This window comes from Myotis daubentonii, chromosome 14 (genome assembly GCF_963259705.1).
Source record: "Myotis daubentonii chromosome 14, mMyoDau2.1, whole genome shotgun sequence".
NCBI classification, from domain to species: domain Eukaryota; kingdom Metazoa; phylum Chordata; class Mammalia; order Chiroptera; family Vespertilionidae; genus Myotis; species Myotis daubentonii.
The window spans coordinates 58112728-58133403 of NC_081853.1; the positions used below are offsets into that span (position 1 = coordinate 58112728).

Genomic DNA, 20676 nt, shown 5'->3' on the forward strand with positions numbered 1-20676 from the left:
TGGTCCCCAGGAGACCTCACTCCTGGATGCAGGGATCGCCCTCGGGACAACAGCTGCCATCACTGAGCTCGGTCCCGCCCCGGCACCCTGGACACACACCTGAGGCCCCAGGGTTCAGTCCCTGTCAGAGGTCACACAGCCAGTGAGTGGCCACGCTGTGGATGTGAGTTCATCTTCAGAGCCGCACTGCCCCTGGCCCTGAGCAAAGACCTGTGACGAGCCGGCACGGCCATGGCACACTCTGCCCCACACCGGGCGCCTTATGTGCCGCGCCAGCTCAGCCAGGTTCGGGAGCCTGAGAGGGGGCGGTGAAGGATGGAGAAAAGACCGACAAGAGAAGAAAGCTGGGTCTGGGTGGGACGCTGTCCTCTCTGACGGAGAGACAGCGCCGTGGACTACAAGCCGAGTCCTTATTTTATAGCAGATTCCACGAGGCAAAGTAAGGGTGTGGTCAAGATGTTTACAACGTTCTCCTGGGTTCGATCCTACTCAACTACAGGCACCTGAACTCTATCAAGCCCACATCACTCAGGCACACGGGGCCACGTGTCCGGACCACAGGTTCAAGCTCACAACCACAGCTGGTGGCTATAACTGTGCTGGGCGGGCTCTGCCCTCCAAGCTGGGACTTGCACGTGGCCATGAGAGGACTGTGCCCTCTCTTTAGTCCGAGGCTTGAACCTGTCCAAACACCGTAGCCGCTCTCCACAAAGAACTCCACTGATGCTTGCCGAGTGGGTGAAAAGTGGATGCACTGCGTCAAATGTCAACTGCCAGGACCCTCCACCCCTGGAGCCGGGGATACAGAGGCTTGGGGCCCATGAGAGGGGCTTCCGGACCTGGAAGAAACAGGGCCAGGTCTGTCTCTCTCTCCCCTCTCCTCACGCACCTGGCTTCCCTTGCTGGGTCTGGACATTGTGGAAATAGTCAGGGACCAGGGAGGAAGAAAAGGCAGAGGCCGCCAGGCCAGCTCACCCTGGTTCGGCTCAGTGGGTAGAGCGTCGGCCTGAAGTCCAAAAGTTCCCAGGCTCGATTCTGGTCAAGGGCATGTACTTGGTTGCAGGCTCCTGGACCCTGGTCAGGGTGTGTGCAAGAGGCAACACAACCCATGTGTTTCTCTCACATGGATGTTTCTCTCTGTCTCTCCCTCTCTCTTCCACTCTCCCTAAAAATCAATGGAAAAACATCCTCTGGTGAGAATTAAAAAAACAAACAACAAAAACAGAGCAGCACAGAGGCCGGGCCAGCGGCTGGACAGGAATTCTCCGGCCGCTGATTACAGGTTCTGGCCTGTAATCTAAGCCCGCATCAGCCCTTCCGGGTAAAGGGTCAGGAACTGGGTAAGCAGCCGAGCGGAATCGCAAAGCCCTTTTACTGAGCACCTAGTTATTCCCAGACCCGCGAAGTGGAGAAGCAGGGGCCGGCGTCGCAGCCAGGGCCACGGAGAAGCATGTGTCCGCGCTTCAGGGGGAAGCTGCGCGCAGGACACCAGCAGGTGTGGGGGTCAGCGGGAGGAGGGGACGCTGCAGCCAGGTCGCTGGGGAGGGCGCGGCTGCTTCCTGCCGCGGGGGAATTCCAGGTCAGCAGAGCCTGGCCAGGCCTGGCCGCGGGGACGAGAGTGAGGCAGGGGCGACTGCCTGAGCAGATCCCTGTCAGGCATCTAGATTGTGCTGGAACTTGCCTCGCTCTGAGCAGAATGGTCCGGAGTGGGGGCCACGCAGGGGGAGCTGAGAAGAGGAGGTCGGGGATGACGAGCGAGCCAGCTGCTAGCCCGCATTGCCCAGCGCTAGAGTCATCTCGTCGCAGATTCCTTTCCTAATGGGATAAAATGTACCGCCGCGAGGCCGAGTGGGGCCTGGTGGAGCCCAGGGGCTGGGGGGGGGGGGGGGGGGGAGGACAGCGGGTCCCAGGGAAGCCGGGAAGCAGCATTCCTTGGCTCCCCGTCCCCAGCAGCTGCAGGAAACGGTTCCAAGCTCCCAGCCTTGCGCCGCAGCCCCCACGGAGAAGGGCTCGCTTCCTGCCACCCCTGGTGACAGACTCAGAGTCCTGCCTGGGCAGCTGAGTATTCCAGGGCCGCCCCAGGCAGAGGGTAGGCGGGCTGCGAGCCAACATCCAGGAAGGCAGCGGGGGCCTGTCCGGAAACCAAGCCTGAGAAGGGGGTGCCGTGGACGTCATTGCCTGTGGCCGGTCCCCGGCCTCCTACCTCCATAATCCAAAAGAAGTGGTTGACGCTTTCCCAGACCAACCGTCCCAGACAGAGAACCTTGCCGTGACTGACAAGGGTCCCTGAACGTCCCGCGGCACGCCGGGGACTCCAGAAGCCCCTGCAGGGTGGTGAAATCGAGTCTGGTTCTGCCCCCAATGGCTGAGGCTCCGGCCAGCGCCTGGCCACCTTGGCTGGCACTGCCCTCTAGGGCCTGAGAGGCTGGGCGAGAGGAGACTCAGGGGCCCACCTGCTCTTCCCGCTCCTTGGTTTACTTCAAATCATCCAATCGGGGACCGTATAGAACAATGGTTCTCACCCTTGGCTGCACAGTAGAATCACCTGGGAATCTTTTTAAAATCCTGGTTTCTGGGCCTCATCCTCCGGAAATTCTGCTTCTTTGTGATGGGGTGGGGCCACCACATTAGTCACAGAGAAACAGAATTTCCAGAGGATGAGGCCCAGAAACCAGGATTTTAAAAAGCTTCCCAGGTGATTCTACTGTGCAGCCGAGGTTGAGAGCCACTGGTATAGAAGGAAGGGCAGCTTCAAACCCAGCTGAGAATCTGCGCCTGCACCCACCGGGGCTGGGCTGTCCCGGCCACACTGGGCCTCCCCAGTGCCCCACGGATCTGCTGCCCCCTGCCTTCTGCGTCTCCCCAGGAGTCTGGCTGCCAACGGGGGCCTCAGGGAGCTTTGGAACCTCTGGGTTTGGACTTACATACATATCCATAAACATACCTCCTCGTGTCTTTTTATAAATTATTATTTTTAATTTATTTTTAATATATATTTTTTTATTGATTTCAGAGAGGAAGGGAGAGATAGAAACATCCAGGATGAGAAAGAATAATTGACTGGCTGCCTCCTGCACGCCCTCTACAGGGGATCGAGCCCACAACGGGGCATGTGCCCTGACCGGGAATCAAACCCTGATTTCCTGGTTCATAGGCTGACACTCAGCCACTGAGCCGGGCTGGCGGGGTTTTTTTGTTTGTTTGTTTGTTTGTTTGATATATTTTATTGATTTTTTACAGAGAGGAAGGGAGAGAGATAGAGAGTCAGAAACATCGATGAAAGAGAACCACCGATCAGCCGCCTCCCGCACATCCCCCACCGGGGATGTGCCCGCAACCCAGGCACGTGCCCCCGACCAGAACCGAACCCGGGACCCCTCAGTCCGCAGGCCGACGCTCTATCCACTGAGCCAAACCGGCTTCGGCTGGGTTGGCGGTGTTTTTTAATGGGCTGTATCAGTCACTCACCCCATCTAGTGAGCACCTGCTATGTACAGGCTCTGGGCTGAGTACAGCACAAGGTGAGATCATGCCCATACTTCTGGGCCCTGCCTGAATCTCATACCCGGGACCTTTCAGTCCGCAGGCCAACCCTCTATCCACTGAGCCAAACCAGCCAGAGCCCATCTGGTTCATCTGGAAACTGAATCCCTCTTCCACGCATTTGGTAAGCTGCCCGTGTGGCCACCTCTAGGCAGAGCCTGGCCTTGTTAGTCACCTCATGCTTCCTCCTGTTGCCAACAAGCAATTTTGAACTCACAGTAGGAGAGGAGAAAAGAACTTGTGTTTGCTCGAGGAAGCCTTTCACAAAGTGAACTGGCTAAATCCTATATAATAAAGAGCTAATATGCAAATGATCATCACGCTGGGGCTGGGGGACCTGAGGTCGCACCCCCCGCCTGGCGGGGCTTGATGGGGTGGGGCTGTGGCGAGCCGGCATGGCCATGGCATACTCAGCCCCAGGGCACCTTATGTGCTGCACCCGCTCAGCCTGGTTCAGTGACCCTGAGGGGGGCGGTGAAGGATGGAGAAAAGACAGACAAGAGAAGAAACCTGGGTCTGGGTGGGACATTGCTCCCGGATGGAGAGACAGCGCCACGGACTAGAAGCCGAGTCCTTATTTTATAGCAGATTCCACGAGGCAAAGTAAGGGTGTGGTCAAGATGTTTACAACGTTCTCGTGGACCTCAATCCTACTGAACTACATGCACCTGAACTCTATCAGGCCCACATCACTCAGACACGTGGGGCCATATGTTCAGACCATAGGTTCAAGCTTACAACTGTAATTGTGCTGGGAGGGCTCTGCCCTCCAAGCTGGGACTTGCACGTGGCCCTGAGAGGACTGGGCCCTCTCATTAGTCCGAGGCTTGAACCTGTCCAAACACTGTAGCCGCTCTCCACATAGGGCCGGCCAGATCTGGGTCTCGCATGATTTCGAGGTGCATGTGGGTGGACAGGGACTTGACTCTGGGTCCCACGGTGCGCCCCAGACTCTGACGGAAGGGAGATTTTCATATACATTTTATTAATTTTCTTTCATCTCTGACACTTCTATTATAGAGAAAGGGCAAATAGCAATATTAAAATATTCCCTCTAATTAATTCCCTTTTAATGTGCAATTTAATAAGAGATCAACAAAAGGACTTGCATATGAGCTTGAGCCATGAAAACAAGAGGGGATGGGGGCATATGCTGGGGGGCGGGAGCGGGAGGGGAGAGGTCAATGGGGGGAGGGGAGACAAACTTTCAACAACAAAGAACTTTAGAACGTATTTATTTATTTATTTATATAGGACTGGGCAGAGGACTGGCTTGAAGGAGACTTTCACGCAGTTGTTTCCAAAATCCAGGTGTGTGTGGACCATGCAAAAGGGAGCCTGGCATGGTCTCGTTGTTTTGTGTTTTTTTTTAATTTTACTTTTTAAAATTGATTTTAAAGAGGGAGGAAGAGAGAGAAATATAGCCCTAGGTGGTTTGGCTCACTGGATAGAGCCTTGGCCTGTGGACTGAAGGGTCCCAGGCTTGATTCCAGTCAAGGGCACATGCCCTGGTTGTGGACTTGATCCCCAGTGAGGGGTGTGCAGGACGCAGCTGATCAATGATTCTCTCTCATCATTGATGCTTCTATCTCTCTCTCCCTCTTCCTTCCTCTGTGAAATCAATTAAAAATATATATATATTTAATATATTATATTGATTTTTTACAGAGAGGAAGGGAGAGGGATAGAGAGTTAGAAACATCAATGAGAGAGAAACATCGATCAGCTGCCTCCTGCACACCCCCTACTGGGGATGTGCCTGCAGCCAAGGTCCATGCCCTTGACCGGAATCGAACCTGGGACCCTTCAGTCCGCAGGCCGAAGCTCTATCCACTGAGCCAAACCGGTTAGGGCAATAAAAATATATTTTTAAAAAGAGAGAGAGAGAGAAATATAAATGTGACAGAGACATTGATGAGTTGTCTCCTGTACACACCCCAACTGGAGATCAAACCCACAGCCTAGGTTAGTGCCCTGACCAGGAACGGAACCCACAGCCTCCCAGTGCACAGGACTCCAACCAAGTCCACGCCGGCCAGGACTTGTTTTTGATCATTGATGGGACTCTTGATACAATCGTTGCCTTGGTAATACTAGGAGATGCGGTCTGGGAAAAACCTTGGGGAAGTTGAGGGTCCAAGGATCAGGTAAGGAACGTCATTGCAGGTACCCAGAGCCCACCTCCCTCCCGGGCCAGTCCCCCCAGCCTTGAATCTGGGAACCTGTTCTTATGAGCGGGCGACTCTCCACTTCCCAGCAGGTGGCGCTACTGTCCTGACTGTGCGGATGGCTGCCAACTAGACCTCAGAGGAAATCAAAGTGGCACAGGGAAAAAAGCAGCTAAATACAAAAAGGCCGATAGGGGGACTTGCCCAATGTCACCCCAATGAATTTAGTCAAAAATAAATAAATAGCCGGGACCGGTTTGGCTCAGTGGATAGAGCGTCGGCCTGCGGACTCAAGGGTCCCAGGTTCGATTCCGGTCAAGGGCATGTACCTGGGTTGCGGGCACATCCCCAGTGGGGGATGTGCAGGAGGCGGCTGATCGATGTTTCTTACTCTCTGTCTCTCTCCCTTCCTCTCTGTAAAAAATCAATAAAATATATTTTTTAAAAAAATAAATAAATAAATAAATAAATAAATGGAGGAATTGAAGAACCAAAAAAATCCCATAAAATAGAAAACAAATAGCTAAGTGACACCTGGTTCCCTTCCTGCCAGCTGCAACAAATGAAAAGATTAGGCAGCCAGAGAGCAACCCAGAAGGGAAGAAGGGAAAACTTGTTCTCCCCAGGCCTTTTCGTCTGTTTGTTTGTTTTTGATGAGCTGTATTACATTGTTGGTGTCGTGCAGGGGAGTGTCCTTTCCGTCTGGGCTGTTAATCTGATGTGTTCATAGTGTATTTTTCCTAAAGTGTGTCTCCCCTAGGGCTGTGGTGAGCCAGCTGGGAGACCCCTGTCTGGGCACCGCTGCTCTGGGGCTGCTGAGAGACCCTGGGACCGGGAACAAGCACTGCAGAAGGAATTCTTTTTTTTAAAATATATTTTATTGATTTTTTTACAGAGAGGAAGGGAGAGGGATAGAGAGTCAGAAACATCAATGAGAGAGAAACATCCATCAGCTCCCTCCTGCACACCTCCTACTGGGGATGTGCCTGCAACCAAGGTACATGCCATTGACTGGAATCGAACCCGGGAACCTTTCAGTCCACAGGCCGACGCTCTATCCACTGAGCCAAACCGGTTACGCCAAGAAGGAATTCTTACCCGTCTCCTGGGCCTCGCTGCCTGTGCGGTCTGGTGGAAGTGAGCATTGTGAGTTCCTGTCTTTTTCTAAATTTAGATGAACAGAAAATATTTGTTCGAAAATTCGTTTTCTCCTGTGAAAGTGTTTTATGTTCATTTGACTGTTAGACCAGCTGAAGAACCTAGACGGGTGGGAGGAAGTGTTCCTCCCACACAGGCATCCCACTTCATGTTTCTCTGAAGTGCTGCCTTTGTTATTGACCAAATGCCGGTCTGTTCACGATTCTGCTTCTGGGTTCTGTATCCTGTTGTATCTCTGCATCACACCCAATAGCCCTCTGTCTTCATCACGAGGGTTGTGTAATAGGTCTTTACGTTGTAGAACAGTAAGAAGCTAGGAAAATTCCAGGGAAAGTGTAATCGGGAAACGAGCAGTTTGCAGCCACCTAGTAAATCCTATCTTCCCTAAACCAAGGACAAAAAAGAGCCCTGGCTAGTTTGGCTCAGTGGACAGGGTGTCGGCCTGTGGACTGAAGGGTCCCGGGTTCGATTCCGGTTCAAGGGCACATGCCTGGGTTGCAGGTTCCATGCGTGCTGGAGGCAACTAATGGATGTGCCTCTCTCACATCCATGTTTCTCTCTCCTCCTTCCTCCCTCCCTTCCACCTTCTCTACAAAATTAATAGGAAAAAAATATAACAAGTAAAGGTGGGATTTATATCTATTTTTGCAATTAATGTCGGCCATGCTCTTTTGATCATTCGTGCTCATGGCTTACACGCTTACAGGCTTTAACTGACGACTCCCCCACCCCCCCACCCCCCACCCCCCCACCCCCGCCTCCCGGGCACAGAAGCAGGAACAGGAAGGGGTCAGGACGCCGACGGGTGCAGACGGTTTGGTGACAAAGCCGCCGGCCCTGTTTCTAGGCAGGGTCCCGGGTGGCTCTCGCGCAGCGTTCTCGCGCACTTCCGACGCCCCGCCTGCCCTGAGCATTGCTGATTGGCTGGGCTGGCCGAGCGCGAGGCCTGCCGGGAGTTGTAGTCCTTGAGACTGGGCTGGGGATGCCGGGAAGGACCAGAGGTCCCAGGCTGGGATCGGCGGTTGTGCTGGCTCCGCACAGCTGGCACCATGTCCCGCGTGTTGGTGCCCTGCCACGTGAAAGGCACCGTGGCGCTGCAAGTGGGCGATGTGCGCACCTCCCAGGGCCGGCCCGGCGTGCTGGTCATCGATGTCACCTTCCCCAACGCCGCACCCTTCGAGGTGAGCCGGCCCCTTGGGCGAGACCGTGGTTCCTGGGCGGGACTGACCTGGGAACTCGGGCGTGTCCCCGGCGTTGGATCGGTTACACGAAGCTTGGCGCTGGCCTCGCCCTGGCGCATCAGTTAACCATTTATTCATTCCTTCAGTTAACACACTTACTAGAAGGCAGCTTCCTGTGCAGTTCTCTGCGTCATCTCTCCCCACGTCCAGGACAGCGCTGGCGGGGAAGGGCCGAGGTAGTAGGCGAGGTGTTGGAAGTACAGTTGTGAGCCCAGTACAGGTGAGGGCATTTTGTCCTGGGAGTCAGTAGACAATGAGTTCCCCCAAACCTGCCGCCTGCGCATGCCTACAGTCTGCTCATCGGGACCTCCCCAGTGGCTCCCGCTGCACTTCCACATCAGCTGGCACAGGGACCGGACACCCCAGGCCTTCAACTTGGAGGACAAAGTCCGTTTTCTTTTTCTTTTTCTAACATATATTTTTATTGATTTCAGAGAGGAAGGGAGAGGGAGCGAGAGATGGAAACATCAATGGTGGGAGAGAACCGTTGATCGGCTGCCTCCTGCACACCCCACATTCGGATAGGAGCCCACAACCCGGGCATGTGTCACGCCGGCCGGGCTAAAATCCGCTTTCTGATGGCCTGGCCCTCAGGGCCGCTTGGTGTCTGTGCCTGCCTACCTCTCAGCCCCGTGCACTCTGTCCAGTGGAGTGTGGCTCTCCCCCAAGCTGTTCCTGAGGTATGAGCTGCGAAGTGCTGATGCGGTAGGTCTGGCTGGAGCCTGTACCCTAGATGCACATGTTTTTAAACCTCCTGGGGTGATTCCGATGAGTGTCTAGTGATGAGAGCTGCTGCAGCCAGACATCCTACTTGTTTACATCCTCTACCTTTCTGGGAGCACTGGGTGAACTGCTCCCCTTCAGGCCTCACGTGTACATGTTGTGCCTCCTCCAGAGTGAGGGCTCCGACCCCTGGCAGCATCCTGGGTGTGGCAAGATCTGCGGTTGTGGTTTATGTGACCTCCGCATTTAGGCTGTTGAAACTGAGCCTCAACGGATGCTTATCAGATTGGAAGCGGAGTATATTCCCAAGGGGAGGAGGCAGGCGGTGGTGCCTTTGAGCCTCTCTCAGGCCCTGGGCCTGTGCCTGATTTGTCACGGTGGGTGGTGCGTGTGTTGCAGTTGCAGGAGATTACGTTTAAGAATTACTACACAGCCTTTCTGAGCATCCGTGTCCGCCAGTACAGCTCGATACACACACAGGCCAAGTGGGCGACCTGCCTGCGGGACTACTGCCTGATGCCTGACCCACACAGCGAGGAGGGAGCTCAGGAGTATGTGTCGCTGTCCACGCACCAGGTCAGCTGGGGCAGGGCATGGCCAGGGCAGCCCAGATGAGGGCTCGCTGGGGGCCTGAGATACTGGGCTAGGATACTGGGGGGCAGGGCTGTCCTGGGCTGTGGCTCTTTGGGAAGTGCCTTGGAGGGACCACTGTTCTTTCTTTCCCGAAGGCCTGGGGGGCAGCAGCTTGGCTCCCTGCCCCTTGGGAGGCTCCTGGGTAGTGAGCTGGGGCTGGTGGGGGCTTGTGTGTGTGTCAGATGCTGTGCGACGTGGCTAGAGTGCTGGAGCTGCGCCTGATTCTGCGGCAGCCGTCGCCCCTGTGGCTGTCGTTCACAGTGGAGGAGCTGCAGGTCTACCAGCAGGGAGCAAAGGTAAGGGATTCGCTCAGCTGGTGGCCGGCCCTTTCCCAAGTGTGGCTGGCAGAGCCGGGGGTGGGGTGGGAGTAGGGGGTCAAGATGATGAGACCCGGAGGGAGGCCTTCATGGAAGTTAGCCAGGTGGGAACGTTGGAAGCGCATGAGAGGGACGCTGTGCCCCCATATCCCCTGGTCTTTGGGGCCAGCCATCTCTTTCAGAGCCGGAGACACTTCTGTTCCTTGTGTTGCTGGGGCCTCCTTCAGAGGCTCTCAGGGAGTCTGACTGCCCTTTGGGCCTTTGTGGACCCCGAGCAGGGTTTGCTCAGTGTTCAAGGCTCCCAGGACCTTGGGAACTGGTCCCAGGACTCTCCCCCTCTTCCTCCCTCTTTGCTTTGCAGAGCCCCTCCATGACCTTTCCCAAGTGGCTTTCCCACCCAGCGCCCTGTGAGCAGCCCGCTCCCCTCCTGGAGGTAAGCCCTCACCCCGGGTAAGAGCCACGCGCGAATAGCTCTCATGTCCAGGTGGGCCCGCCCTGCAGGAACCTGGGGCTGGACCTGGGGCCCCGGTCACCCTGTGCTACCTTCCCGACCTTCCTCCTGGGGCTCCATGGGATTTGACGTCTCTCCGTGTGGGGTTGCACGTCAGGCCCCAACCTCATATTCCACAAGCCGGCTGGGAAGGTGACTGTCTCCTCTGGAGGGCCCTGTTGCCCAGCCTGGCCTCTCCGGAGCTCTAAGGCACTGCTGGGGGAGACCCCTGGCCACTGACCCCTTTTCTGGAGCAGGGCCTGCCGGACCCCAGCAGGGTGTCCTCGGAGGTGCAGCAGATGTGGGCGCTGACAGAGATGGTCCGGGCCAGTCGCACCTCCAGGAGGATCGGCCGCTTCGATGTGAGTGACCGCGCTGCCCTCTGCCCGGCCCCCGGGGCCCGGAGCCGGCCAGGGTCCGATCTGATGGCCGTCTGTGTTGCAGGTGGATGGCTGCTACGACCTGAACTTGCTCTCCTACACTTGAGCCGTGGCTCTTCCCCGAGACGTTGGCCCTGTGCCCGCCCGGGCCCGCTCTGGGCCGCCAGAGGCCGAAGTGCTCTCCCTGCATTCCGAGTGCTGCCTGCATGCCCTGCTGCCTGGGCCACGTCCAGAGTCGAGATTCTTGGGGCTCACGGCGCCGCTTCAGCATGAGCGCTTGGTGTGGGGGACACTCTGTCCTCACCTGACTGCGACCCGAAACTCCTTTCCCCGCCCTCACGACACTCCACTTCCACTTACTAAGAACCCCTGCGGGCCGGGGCCCCTCCTGCCGACACGCACACTGCTGCCTCTGCTGCTCCCCGCCCTGAGCGCGGTGGGCCGGGCGCCCTCCTCACACCGGCCCAGTCCACCCTTGGGCGGCTGCTGTCGCCACGGCACTCTATTTTTTACAAGAATTTTTTAGTTTATTTAAGCCAAACTGACCACATGCCAGGAAGCAGGACCTCAAATGCTCTGCATGGCACTCAGGCCGGAAGCCCCAGGGAGAAGCAGGAGCCCTAGTGGCCTTCCTTCCCTTCGTGTCGCGCCCACAAAGAGGCAGTTCCTGTCCGAACACCTGCTGCCTGCCTGGGAGCGGAGCTGGCGCCCGGGGCCGCAGGAACCCTGGTCTCTGAGCCGGCTCTTGGATGTGTGTTCAAGTGGGTCTGCCCACCTGGCCTGAGCAGGAGCCCGTGGCAAGGCCGGGGCCTGAGGATGAGCCCTAGGACCTGCTTGCCATCTGACCCAGCCCAAGTACGTCCTTGTCCCGTCTCCCAGCTGCCTCCTTCCAAGTCATACCCGTGTGACGGGCTCATGGTGGGAGGTGGACCCGGCCAGGGTTCTCACTGGGACCCTAAAAGGCCGGGGCTGAGGCTCTCGGCAACCCCCCGGCCAGTGCTGAGTAAGGCAGCTGCTGTGTGTGTGTGTGTGTGTGTGTGTGTGTGTGTGTGTTTGTTGGCTTTGCCCTGGTGTGTGTGTGTACAGTGTGTGTGTGTTCTGGCTTTGCCCTGGTGGCTGTAGGAGGCAACAGGGCAAGTGTTGGACCTGGAAAAGGAGGTGTTTGTGTGGCTCAACAGCTTCCGGGGAAGGTCAGCTGCCTGGTGGCACCTTCTCTCACTGGCAGGGTTTTTACCGGTGGCCCCTCAGCTCCATTGACTTAGCTCTACTCAGCTTTTGCGAATGAGGCAGGTCCCGCAGCACCGGGCCCAGTGTGCAGCAAGATCAATAAACACTGTGGAATGCATGCCTGCTGCCCGCCCGTGTGTGCCCAGCGGGGAGCTGGAGACCCCCATGTGGCCAGGTTCCCGTGGTGCCCTGGCTCCCCTCCTGTGTCCTCTCCACTTCTCCCCCTCCTCTCCCTTGACCTTAGTCTCTGCTGTCCGCAACATGCCATTCAAGCCTCTCAGCCCTTTGTCTGAACTTTGACCCCTGGGGGCTGGGCAGTCAGCAGGGGGAGGCCTGGCCCCTGGCTCAGTCCGAGCAGCTTAACTGGCCAGCACCTCCCACCCGCCCGAGGCTGGTGGAAGCGCCCGGGGCTGTTTTTCTGCCGCTGGGACTCACTGTACCGGGTGCGCTGAAGCCCCGCCTGCCTTCGGGGCTGCCCACCCCCCTTCCGATCCCCTTTGTGGGGAGAGACGGGCCTGGCCAGGGGCCAGACTACATCTCCCAGCGTCCCTGACCGCGGTCCAGGCCACGATGCAGCGGGCAGCGAGCGCGGCGGCCCATCTGGGCTTCCGCGGGCAGGCGCTCTCCCTGGTGCCCGGCCGTGGGCTCAGCGGCACGCAGGTGGGATGGGGTTGCGGGGCGCAGGGAGGGCGGGCTGGAGGGGCCCGGGGCTGGGGCGGGCGTGCGGGACTGAGCCGGCCGCCCCGCAGGATGCGCTCCGCCGGACGCCGCTCTATGACTTCCATCTCGCCCACGGCGGGAAGCTGGTGGCCTTCGCGGGCTGGCGGCTGCCGGTGCAGTACCGGGACAGCCACGTCCACTCCCACCTGCACACCCGCCGCCACTGCTCGCTCTTTGACGTGTCCCACATGCTGCAGGTGAGCTGGGCGCCGGCCCGGGACGCCCCCGCCCGCAGCGCCTCCTCCGCCGCCACCGGGCTGTGCTGGGAACTGGGTCCAGGGCCGCCCTCACAAGGGCTGGAGGCCTCCGGTGTCCCCGACGGGAAATCAACTCGGGGGGCCTCCGGATGGGCGCCTCTCTGGCCTCGGCAGCCCGCCCCGCCCAGTGGGGGGCCTGGAAGCCCTGGGCTTTCCCGGCTGGCCCCGTTTTTAGCCACTGCCCCCAGTATTGGTTTGGGAAGGGAAAGGGGGTATTTGAGGAAGGTGCTGGGCCCTCCCCATGGCACCCCCTCCTCTATCTGGGGGAATCAGATGTGGGGGACTTTGCCACCTGCAGAACCACAACAGGGCACTTGGGCGGGTTGGGCTGGCCCTGGGCAGCACGGGGGACGCTCCTTGGCCAGGGGGCTTCCCAACTTTGTCCTGAGGCTTTTGATTTTTTTCTCAGACCAAGATACATGGTCGTGACCGGGTGAAGCTGATGGAGAGTCTGGTGGTGGGAGATATCGCAGAGCTGAGGCCAAACCAGGTGGGCCCCTCTGGTCCTGCTCAGTGGGCGTTCTTGGTCACCAGGCAGCACGTCCTCACCTGGGGCTCAGGGCGCAGTGGGGGTCAGACACAGCTTTGCGATCTTGGGGGATGGAGCCCCTGAGTCATGTCCAACCCTCTCAGAGATGGGCCTGTCCCGCCCTGTCCTCCCCACATCAGGCTGGGAGGCCAGAAACCCAGGCTCAGGTCCTGTTCTGTGACCTGTGCGCCTAACCCCTCACCTCACCGTTCAAGTGCAGTCCCTGAACCACAGCCTCCGTCACCGAGGGGCTCGCGAGGGGTCCACTCAGTCCCGCGAGGGCCTTCTGGCAGAGCCTGCGTTTAACAAGGTCCCGCATGACTCTCCCCCTTCCCCCCCATGCGGGCCGCGGCAGCCTCAGCATTTCGGGGCGTCGCTGCCGTGGAGCCCGGGAGGTCATCAGGATGGACTTGAAGGCTTTCTGGGTGGGATAGGGCAGCAAGTCCCAGGTAGCACGGATTAAGTGTGAGATGGGGCTCTCAGTACTGAGTGGGTAGGGGTGCAGAGGCCTACCAGTTCAGGGAGGTCCCCCAAGGTGAGGAAGGAGTGGAAATGTTCTCAGAGCATGAGGATCAAACACCCTGGGCTCACCCTGGCAGGTTGGGCTCAGTGGGTAGAGTGTTGGCCCACGGACTGAAGGGTCCCGGGTTCAATTCCGGTCAAGGACATGTACCTAAGTTGCAGGCTCGATCCTCATCCCTTGTCGGGGTGTGTGTGGGAGGCAACCAATCGGTGTTTCTCTCTTTCTTCCCTCTCCCTTCCGCTCTCTCTAAAAATCAGTGGGAAAATACCCTCCATGAGGATTAACAACAAACAAACAAAACCACCTGGGCTTGGGCAGCGGCCCGGGTGACCCAGCCTTGCTCCTTGCACACACCCTGCCCTGTGCTGAGGGTTCATGAATTTGTGGGGATGAGTGGGCCCGGGTGTGTCTCACACTTGACACTGGCCTTCCGGACCTGATGCAAGGTGGCTCCACTCTGGTGCTAGGGGACCCTGTCGCTGTTCACCAATGAGGCCGGGGGCATCTTGGATGACTTGATTGTGACCAACACCTCGGAGGGACACCTGTACGTGGTGTCCAACGCTGGCTGCCGGGACAAGGACCTGGCCCTCATGCAGGTACAGCCCTGGGTTCTAGGTGCCCCGTCTCCCTTGTTCACAGAGCTGCCCAGGGCAGACCTGGCAGGGACCAGGGGCTCAGTCAGTACCTCTGAGGGAATGGGCAGAGGCCAGAGCGTGCCCTCCCTGGAGCACGCCAGGTGTCAGTGGGCGGTGGGAGGGGAGCCGAGCCGGCCCCTAGGTGGGCACGCTCTGGTGAGGATGGAGGCCGGAGCTGGTGTTAGAGCCCGCAGACCGGGCGTGGGTCACCCCTGCCACTCACACAACCTTGTGCGGTGAGAGCTTGGCGGTGCCGGGAAACGGCCCTGGAAGCCGACGTGGTGCTCCGTCTTCCCGGCAGGACAAGGTCAGGGAGCTGCAGAGCAGGGGCAGCGACGTGGGCCTGGAGGTGGTGGACAATGCCCTGCTCGCCCTGCAAGGTGAGCAGCCAGCGGGGCTGGCATGACCTTTGCCTCCTGGCTTCCTGGGCTGCCAGCAGAGGCCGTAGCGGGGGAGGTGTGGGCCGTGTGGGACGAGTGCGTGCGCTAAGCTGGGTGCGTGCCCCCCCGCCAGCCCAGGGCTAGGGGGCTACGGGCAGGACATCTTCCACCTGCAGTGGAGACCGTGCTCAGGGCTCGTCCGGCCCCGGGCAAGGGCTGCCGTCCAGCTTTGGGGGCGCTGGGGCCTGGCCGCTTAGTCACTGGCTCCCTGGGCCCAGGCCCCACTGCGGCCCGGGTGCTCCAGGCCGGCGTGGCGGACGACCTGAGGAAGCTGCCCTTCATGACCAGTGCCGTGATGGAGGTGTTTGGCGTGCCCAGCTGCCGCGTGACCCGCTGTGGCTACACCGGAGAGGATGGTGTGGAGGTGGGTTAGGGAGTGGGGGCAGGGCAGCGGTGGACTCGGGCCAACACCCACGGCCCCCTGGTGTCCACGCAGATCTCAGTGCCAGTGGCGGGGGCGGTCCGCCTGGCCACAGCTCTGCTGGGAAACCCCGAGGTGAAGCTGGCAGGGCTGGCGGCCCGGGACAGCCTGCGCCTGGAGGCCGGCCTCTGCCTCTACGGGAGCGACATCGACGAGCACACCACGCCCGTGGAAGGCAGCCTCGGCTGGACGCTGGGTGAGCGGGCCGGCTCCGGGGCTGGGGCCCTGAGGCTGCCGTGGCCGGAAGAGACCAGCCAGCCTGGGGCCACTCCCAGCGGGCAGCCTGCAGCCAGTGACCGCCTCCCCGAGCCTCATCCCCTGAAGGGGCCACCGTGGCTGCACCCGTTAGCCGCCCGGGCCCCGCGCTTGGCAGGCTGAGCGGGCCAGCGTGGCCTCTAGGACCAGGGCAGTGGCGGGGGCTGGCTGACCACACGGCAGGGGGGGAACAAAGCCCCTGGGGCCCCAGCGAAGGGCCTCGTGCTGAGGCCGGTGTCCCGCTGCAGGGCGGCGGCGCCGGGCCGCCATGGACTTTCCCGGGGCCGCAGTCATCGTTCCCCAGCTGCAGGGCAAGGTGCAGCGGCGGCGCGTGGGGCTGACGTGCGAGGGGGCGCCGATGCGGCCTCACAGCCCCATCCTGAGCGCGGAGGGCACCGTGATTGGTAGGTGGGCCGGGCGGCTGGAGCTCCTGTCCCTTCCCCGGGAGGTGGGACACCGGCCTGTCGGGTGGGGCTGACACGCGGTCTCTGCCCACAGGCGCCGTGACCAGCGGCTGCCCCTCGCCCTGCCTGAAGAGGAACGTGGCGATGGGCTACGTGCCCTCCGAGTACAGCCGGCCGGGCACCCCGCTCCTGGTGCAGGTGCGGCGGCAGCAGCAGGTGGCTGTGGTCAGCAAGATGCCCTTCGTGCCCACAAACTACTACACCCTGAAGTGAGGGTGGCTGGGGGCGGGGCCCCCCACGGGAGGGCCTTCTACAAGGGCCGGTCAGGAAGCTGAGGCAGGACACGTGGGAGGTGGCGAGGGTATAGGCTGGTTCTGGTTGTCTGGTTCTGGGCGGGACACACCACCTGTACCCTCACCCTGTGCCACTTCAATTTCAAGACCGATTTCTTAGTGACGGACCTGCTCACCAATGTCGTTTCTGCCCACGCTCCCGCGGGCCCGCTCTCACCCGCTGAGGGCTGAGCAGCATCAGTCCCCGCATTTCCTCTCTGCCGGGTGCTGCCTGTGCCTCAAAGGCTCACCTTTGGGAGGATCGAGCTGCCCAGCCTACCTCACACGGTTCTCACACTTCCAAGGGCGTGACCTTGGGCAGTGCCAGCCACCCGCTCTGGTTTACTTCCCATGAATGCAAACCGCTGCCTCTCCCTGCGCAGCTCTGATTCCTGACCCGGAGGCTTGGCTCAGGAGGGCTGCTGCGCCCGTGTGCAAAGTCGGGGGTGGCTGAGGGGCACAAGTTGGCCCAGCCTGCTGCCCAGCGGCAAGCCAGCCAGGCTCACCACTGTTCTGAGCCCAGGGCCGCTGTGGGGCAGGCTGGGCCTCCTCCTGGGCTTGCCTTCCCCTGGCCTGACCTGTGCCCCTGTGGCCCGTTACTGGAGGCCACTGACTCCTAAAAAATAAACGAGCTTCCTTCTTCCTGCCAGAGTCTAGCTTCACTGTCCTTTGCCCACAGGGCTCCTGGGGTGCCAGCCCGATGCTTGCTTCCTGGCCTCTGGGACAGGCTCAGGGGGTGCCCCTAGAGCGGGGCAGGTCTATAAGGACTAATGGGATAGTGCCAGTGTTGGGCACCCCGTACTACTTTAGGGAGCTGGCATCAACCCCCCAACGTCGCAAGTCATTAAATTCTGGGTGCTGAGGGGCAACAGCCCTGGGGTATTCCCTCGTTTCCCATGCACGCACACCCTTGTCCTGTCTGAATAACCACACAGCTGATGCACTTCCATGTTTAATAGCCACATCCTCAGTTGAGCCTCGAGTGGAATGAGACCCTGACTCTGTGTGTGGTGGCGTCAGTGGGTCACCTGGGGCTGCCAGACCATCACCCCGCGGCAGACGGTGTCTCGGCAGTAAGCACCGGACGGGAGCTCAGCGCCCTGTGCAGGCGGTCCAGGCACAGGCTGCCAGGTGGCGATGGGACACCGACGGGGGGCAGGCAGACGGCCCGGAGGCAGGTCTAGGCCACACTGCCCTCAGGAACTGGCCTTGCCGCCCATCGCTTTGGCAGGCCCCCTGGCCTACTTGGGAAGTGGCAGGCCTCCCTCGCCTGTGGCTCTGCCCTCTTAAAAGTTCTTGGGGGCTGAGATGGCGCTAGTGGGGAGGACCTGAGCCTGAGAGCGCGCTCTTAGGACGAAGCTCCTGTGGTTCCAGGTCAAGATGGGAAGTGATGAGGCTGCGGGCAGGGCTGCCCTCCACTAACTGCTTAGGATCCCGAGGAGGGGCAGCGGGCAGACCACCACCCGGGGCGCTGAGCACTGAAGTGTTGGGGTGGGAAGTCACCCTGGGGCTCAGCCTCTTCAGGCACCCAGCTTCTCTCCGAGGATTGAGAGGAATATGAGGATGATGCTCAGGATAAGAGTTTCCATAGCCTGGCTCACACCTGGAGAGCTCTGGATGGGACCGGAAGCTGGGTGTTTGGTGCCTCCATGTCTGGATGGTGCCAGCTGCCCCTGCCTTACTTATACTTGAATGGCCAACTAAGTACCCACAGAGTATAAGGCTGTGTCCAGGCCAAGATTCCTGGGTCCCTGCCAACACAGCAAAACCAAATTCAGAAAACCTATGGTTTAAGTGAAAACAGGCTTCCCTTGCAAATCCCAGAGCGAGTCACCTCAGGCTTCGTGAGGGACAAATCCCTGTGGGTCACCTCCCAGGGGGATGGGAAGAGGGACAGGAAAAAGCCAAGACAGGAAATGGGCTGCTGGCCTTCCTAACCCAGAGGCTTCTACACTGACCGAGAGAGCAGCACGCCTGCTTTCCTTAAGGCACCAGATCAGGGGAGAGGAACTCTTTCCTGGCCCAGTGCCTGGGCTGCTGGAGGAAATGCCCAGGGCAGTGGGGGCCCAACTCCACAAGCACTGGGGTACTCCCTACCCCCCAACCCTGACACCCCTGCAGTCGTCCCTGGGGCCTGGGCAGCAGTAGGACCCAGTGTGGGAGCCGGCAGACCCGGAGATGTCCCTGGAGACTCTCTGCTGCCTCCCTTATTCTCTGTGGGTTTTGAGAGGCTCGTTTGCTGCTGTCTCCCTGAAGGTGATGGAGAGAAGAGAGAGTTAGTCAGCCGGCAGCACGACGGTCCCTGATGTTGGGTTCTCCTGCTCCGGGGGCTGAGTGGAGCTCAGTAGAGCCACACCACAACCCAAACCTCTCTGAGCTCCCACAGCCCCCCCTGGGCCACCACCGTGCCCCGACCTCAGGAGGGCACTTCCATCCTTCCCCATTTGCCCGAGGAAAAAGCCTGGGCAGTGCAGGTCTCCTAATTGACCCCTTGCCCTAATTGGACCCCTTTGTGTACTTGCCACAAAGCAGGCAGATGAAAAGGCAAATTAGATTAAGCCACGGCCCCATGTGACTCCGTCCTTCAATAGCTCCCAGAAGTCTAGGCCAGGGCTGGGGACCCTTTCTCCTGCCCAGGGCCATGTGGGTATTTATAACACCTTTCACAGGCCATACAAAATTATCAACTTAAAAATTAGCCTGCTCTGCTTGGTCAAACACTTGACGTTCCCCACCCCCGGCCAGGGCTCTGCGGTCCCCTCCAGGCCTTCACGTTGGAGCTCCAGCATCACAGCCTTGTCTCTTCCTCCAATATGTCACCTTGTTCTTGCCTCTGGGCCTTTGCCCTCAGCTTAAGTGTCTTTCTTAAGAGAAACCTCCAACCACCTCCACCCCTGCACTGCTCCCCCCACCCCCCTTCAAATCTCTGGCTCCCCTGTAAGCAGGGCCTGGGTTAACCTTGCTCTCGGGTCCCTGCCAGGTGGTGGGAGCCCAGAGATTAGCTGAAAGATGCCCTGACGACTGGGCCCATGTTTCACAGATGAGCAGGTTGATCCTGATGAGGCAGGCAGTGCCCGAAGGACCGAGGCCCGGCCTTCCAGCGGCGGGGCTTGCAGTGGAGTGCAGTGCAAGGCACTTGCCATTTCATCTCTGAAACTGTGAATGACACGGTCCACCCCACAGGGTGCTGAACAGCAAACCGATGAGGGACTGTTCCGACATCCTGGCCACCTGACACCTGAGCTCTACTTGCTGATCTCCGAGCTTCCGGCAAAGGCCACTAAGCTGGAGGACTCCTGCCCTGAGAACTCCCCTCCCCAGTCCCCAGCACAGGAGTGTCCCTCTGCCTGCCAGGACGGGGTTGCGATGGGAACAGATTTACTCACCACGAAGGGAAATGTGTGGAGCCATCGGGTGTGGATCCGTTCTGGCCGCCCAGACCTGGGGGCAGGAACACATCCAGAGCTGCAGCGGGCCGAGTTGGGGGTCTGAGCAGGCCTCAGCCCAGGCAGGTTAGAGGCTAGTGGCGTTTGGTGGAGGGTCTGGTGGGGGCCCTAAGGGACTAGTGCATTGTCTGGTGAGGGCTCAAAAAAAGAGTTATATCGAGATGAGTGGATACTGGCGTTTCTTGCGTGAAATGGTATGTTGGCATGGGTCAGAGGACAGCGTTAAGTTGCGATACGGTTCTTAGGGGACCAATGGTAGTCTAAGGGGGTTCTGGGGAGCCCAACGGTACATCCCGCTGGGTGTGAGGGCTGCCAGTCCACGGAGGTTGGCGGGGGGCCTCACCTGGGCGATGGTACAGCCCGGTCACCGTGCTCCCGTAGAACCCCCACGCCAGCTGGATGCACAGGAGGCTTAGCACCAACCACAGCAACAACAGCTTGAAGAGGGTCACACGCATGTCCTGCGCCTCCCACTCTCGCAGGAACTCGCTGCCCAGGGCGCCCAGAGCGCCCAGCGCCGTGGCCGGCAGCGCCTGCAAGGACTGCCCAGACCAGGGCTCCGCCATGACAGACCCGCGCCCCACCCGGAGGGCTGTCACCTTAGCCCCCACTGCGCAGGCGCCTGGTCTTCCGGGGCCAAGCCCGCTGGGCGCACGCGTACACCAAGGCAGAACGAGCCCAGCTCGCCTGCGCGCAGAGTTGGCAGTTTGGGAGGGGTAGCAGGGCCGCGCACGCGCACCAAGCACCGCCCAGAGCACTTAAAGGACGGGTGACTCGGGGAGCACAAAATAGCAACCAGGTCTTTTATAGCCCCCGAGTTCCCGTGATGCC

General features: G+C 59.7%; 3 protein-coding genes across 5 annotated transcripts; 2 read left to right on the forward strand and 1 right to left on the reverse strand.

Moving 5' to 3' along the window:
- The first annotated feature begins 7822 nt into the window (after positions 1-7822).
- On the forward strand, positions 7823-11998 carry NICN1 (nicolin 1, tubulin polyglutamylase complex subunit). The gene is made up of 6 exons (XM_059664735.1): positions 7823-8050; positions 9233-9409; positions 9649-9762; positions 10145-10216; positions 10531-10635; positions 10718-11998. The coding sequence occupies exons 1-6, from the start codon at positions 7919-7921 to the stop codon at positions 10757-10759; spliced, it is 642 nt and encodes a 213-aa protein (XP_059520718.1). The 5' UTR covers positions 7823-7918; the 3' UTR covers positions 10760-11998.
- A 151-nt stretch (positions 11999-12149) lies between these two features.
- Positions 12150-17050, forward strand: AMT (aminomethyltransferase). Of its 2 annotated transcripts, none has more exons than XM_059664734.1 (9): positions 12150-12540; positions 12630-12797; positions 13267-13347; positions 14377-14508; positions 14849-14927; positions 15206-15351; positions 15424-15604; positions 15912-16067; positions 16162-17050. In XM_059664734.1, the coding sequence occupies exons 1-9, from the start codon at positions 12451-12453 to the stop codon at positions 16338-16340; spliced, it is 1212 nt and encodes a 403-aa protein (XP_059520717.1). In that variant the 5' UTR covers positions 12150-12450; the 3' UTR covers positions 16341-17050. The 2 variants fall into 2 exon arrangements, with proteins under 2 accessions (XP_059520717.1, XP_059520716.1); XM_059664733.1 differs by having other exon boundaries at positions 15206-15343.
- A 288-nt stretch (positions 17051-17338) lies between these two features.
- Positions 17339-20671, reverse strand: TCTA (T cell leukemia translocation altered). Of its 2 annotated transcripts, XM_059664740.1 has the most exons (4): positions 20189-20671; positions 19786-19840; positions 19358-19555; positions 17339-18649 (listed from the first exon to the last, which is right to left on the reverse strand). In XM_059664740.1, the coding sequence occupies exons 1-4, from the start codon at positions 20409-20411 to the stop codon at positions 18607-18609; spliced, it is 519 nt and encodes a 172-aa protein (XP_059520723.1). In that variant the 5' UTR covers positions 20412-20671; the 3' UTR covers positions 17339-18606. The 2 variants fall into 2 exon arrangements, with proteins under 2 accessions (XP_059520723.1, XP_059520724.1); XM_059664741.1 differs by lacking the exon at positions 19358-19555.
- Positions 20672-20676: the final 5 nt, after the last annotated feature.

What these genes read in the sequence shown, in the direction of transcription:
- AMT (XM_059664733.1), top strand. Translation starts at nt 12,451, where the DNA reads ATGCAGCGGGCAGCGAGCGCGGCGGCCCATCTGGGCTTCCGCGGGCAG. An exon ending in GTGGGCTCAGCGGCACGCAG is followed by an intron (nt 12,541 to 12,629) that starts GTGGGATGGGGT and finishes GCCGCCCCGCAG; the next exon opens with GATGCGCTCCGCCGGACGCC. An exon ending in TGCCCTGCTCGCCCTGCAAG is followed by an intron (nt 14,928 to 15,205) that starts GTGAGCAGCCAG and finishes CCCTGGGCCCAG; the next exon opens with GCCCCACTGCGGCCCGGGTG.
- TCTA (XM_059664740.1), bottom strand. Translation starts at nt 20,411, where the DNA reads ATGGCGGAGCCCTGGTCTGGGCAGTCCTTGCAGGCGCTGCCGGCCACG. An exon ending in TCCACACATTTCCCTTCGTG is followed by an intron (nt 19,556 to 19,785) that starts GTGAGTAAATCT and finishes TGTCATTCACAG; the next exon opens with TTTCAGAGATGAAATGGCAA. An exon ending in GGCAGGGACCCGAGAGCAAG is followed by an intron (nt 18,650 to 19,357) that starts GTTAACCCAGGC and finishes CATCACCTTCAG; the next exon opens with GGAGACAGCAGCAAACGAGC.
- NICN1 (XM_059664735.1), top strand. Translation starts at nt 7,919, where the DNA reads ATGTCCCGCGTGTTGGTGCCCTGCCACGTGAAAGGCACCGTGGCGCTG. An exon ending in TCTACCAGCAGGGAGCAAAG is followed by an intron (nt 9,763 to 10,144) that starts GTAAGGGATTCG and finishes TTTGCTTTGCAG; the next exon opens with AGCCCCTCCATGACCTTTCC. An exon ending in GGAGGATCGGCCGCTTCGAT is followed by an intron (nt 10,636 to 10,717) that starts GTGAGTGACCGC and finishes TCTGTGTTGCAG; the next exon opens with GTGGATGGCTGCTACGACCT.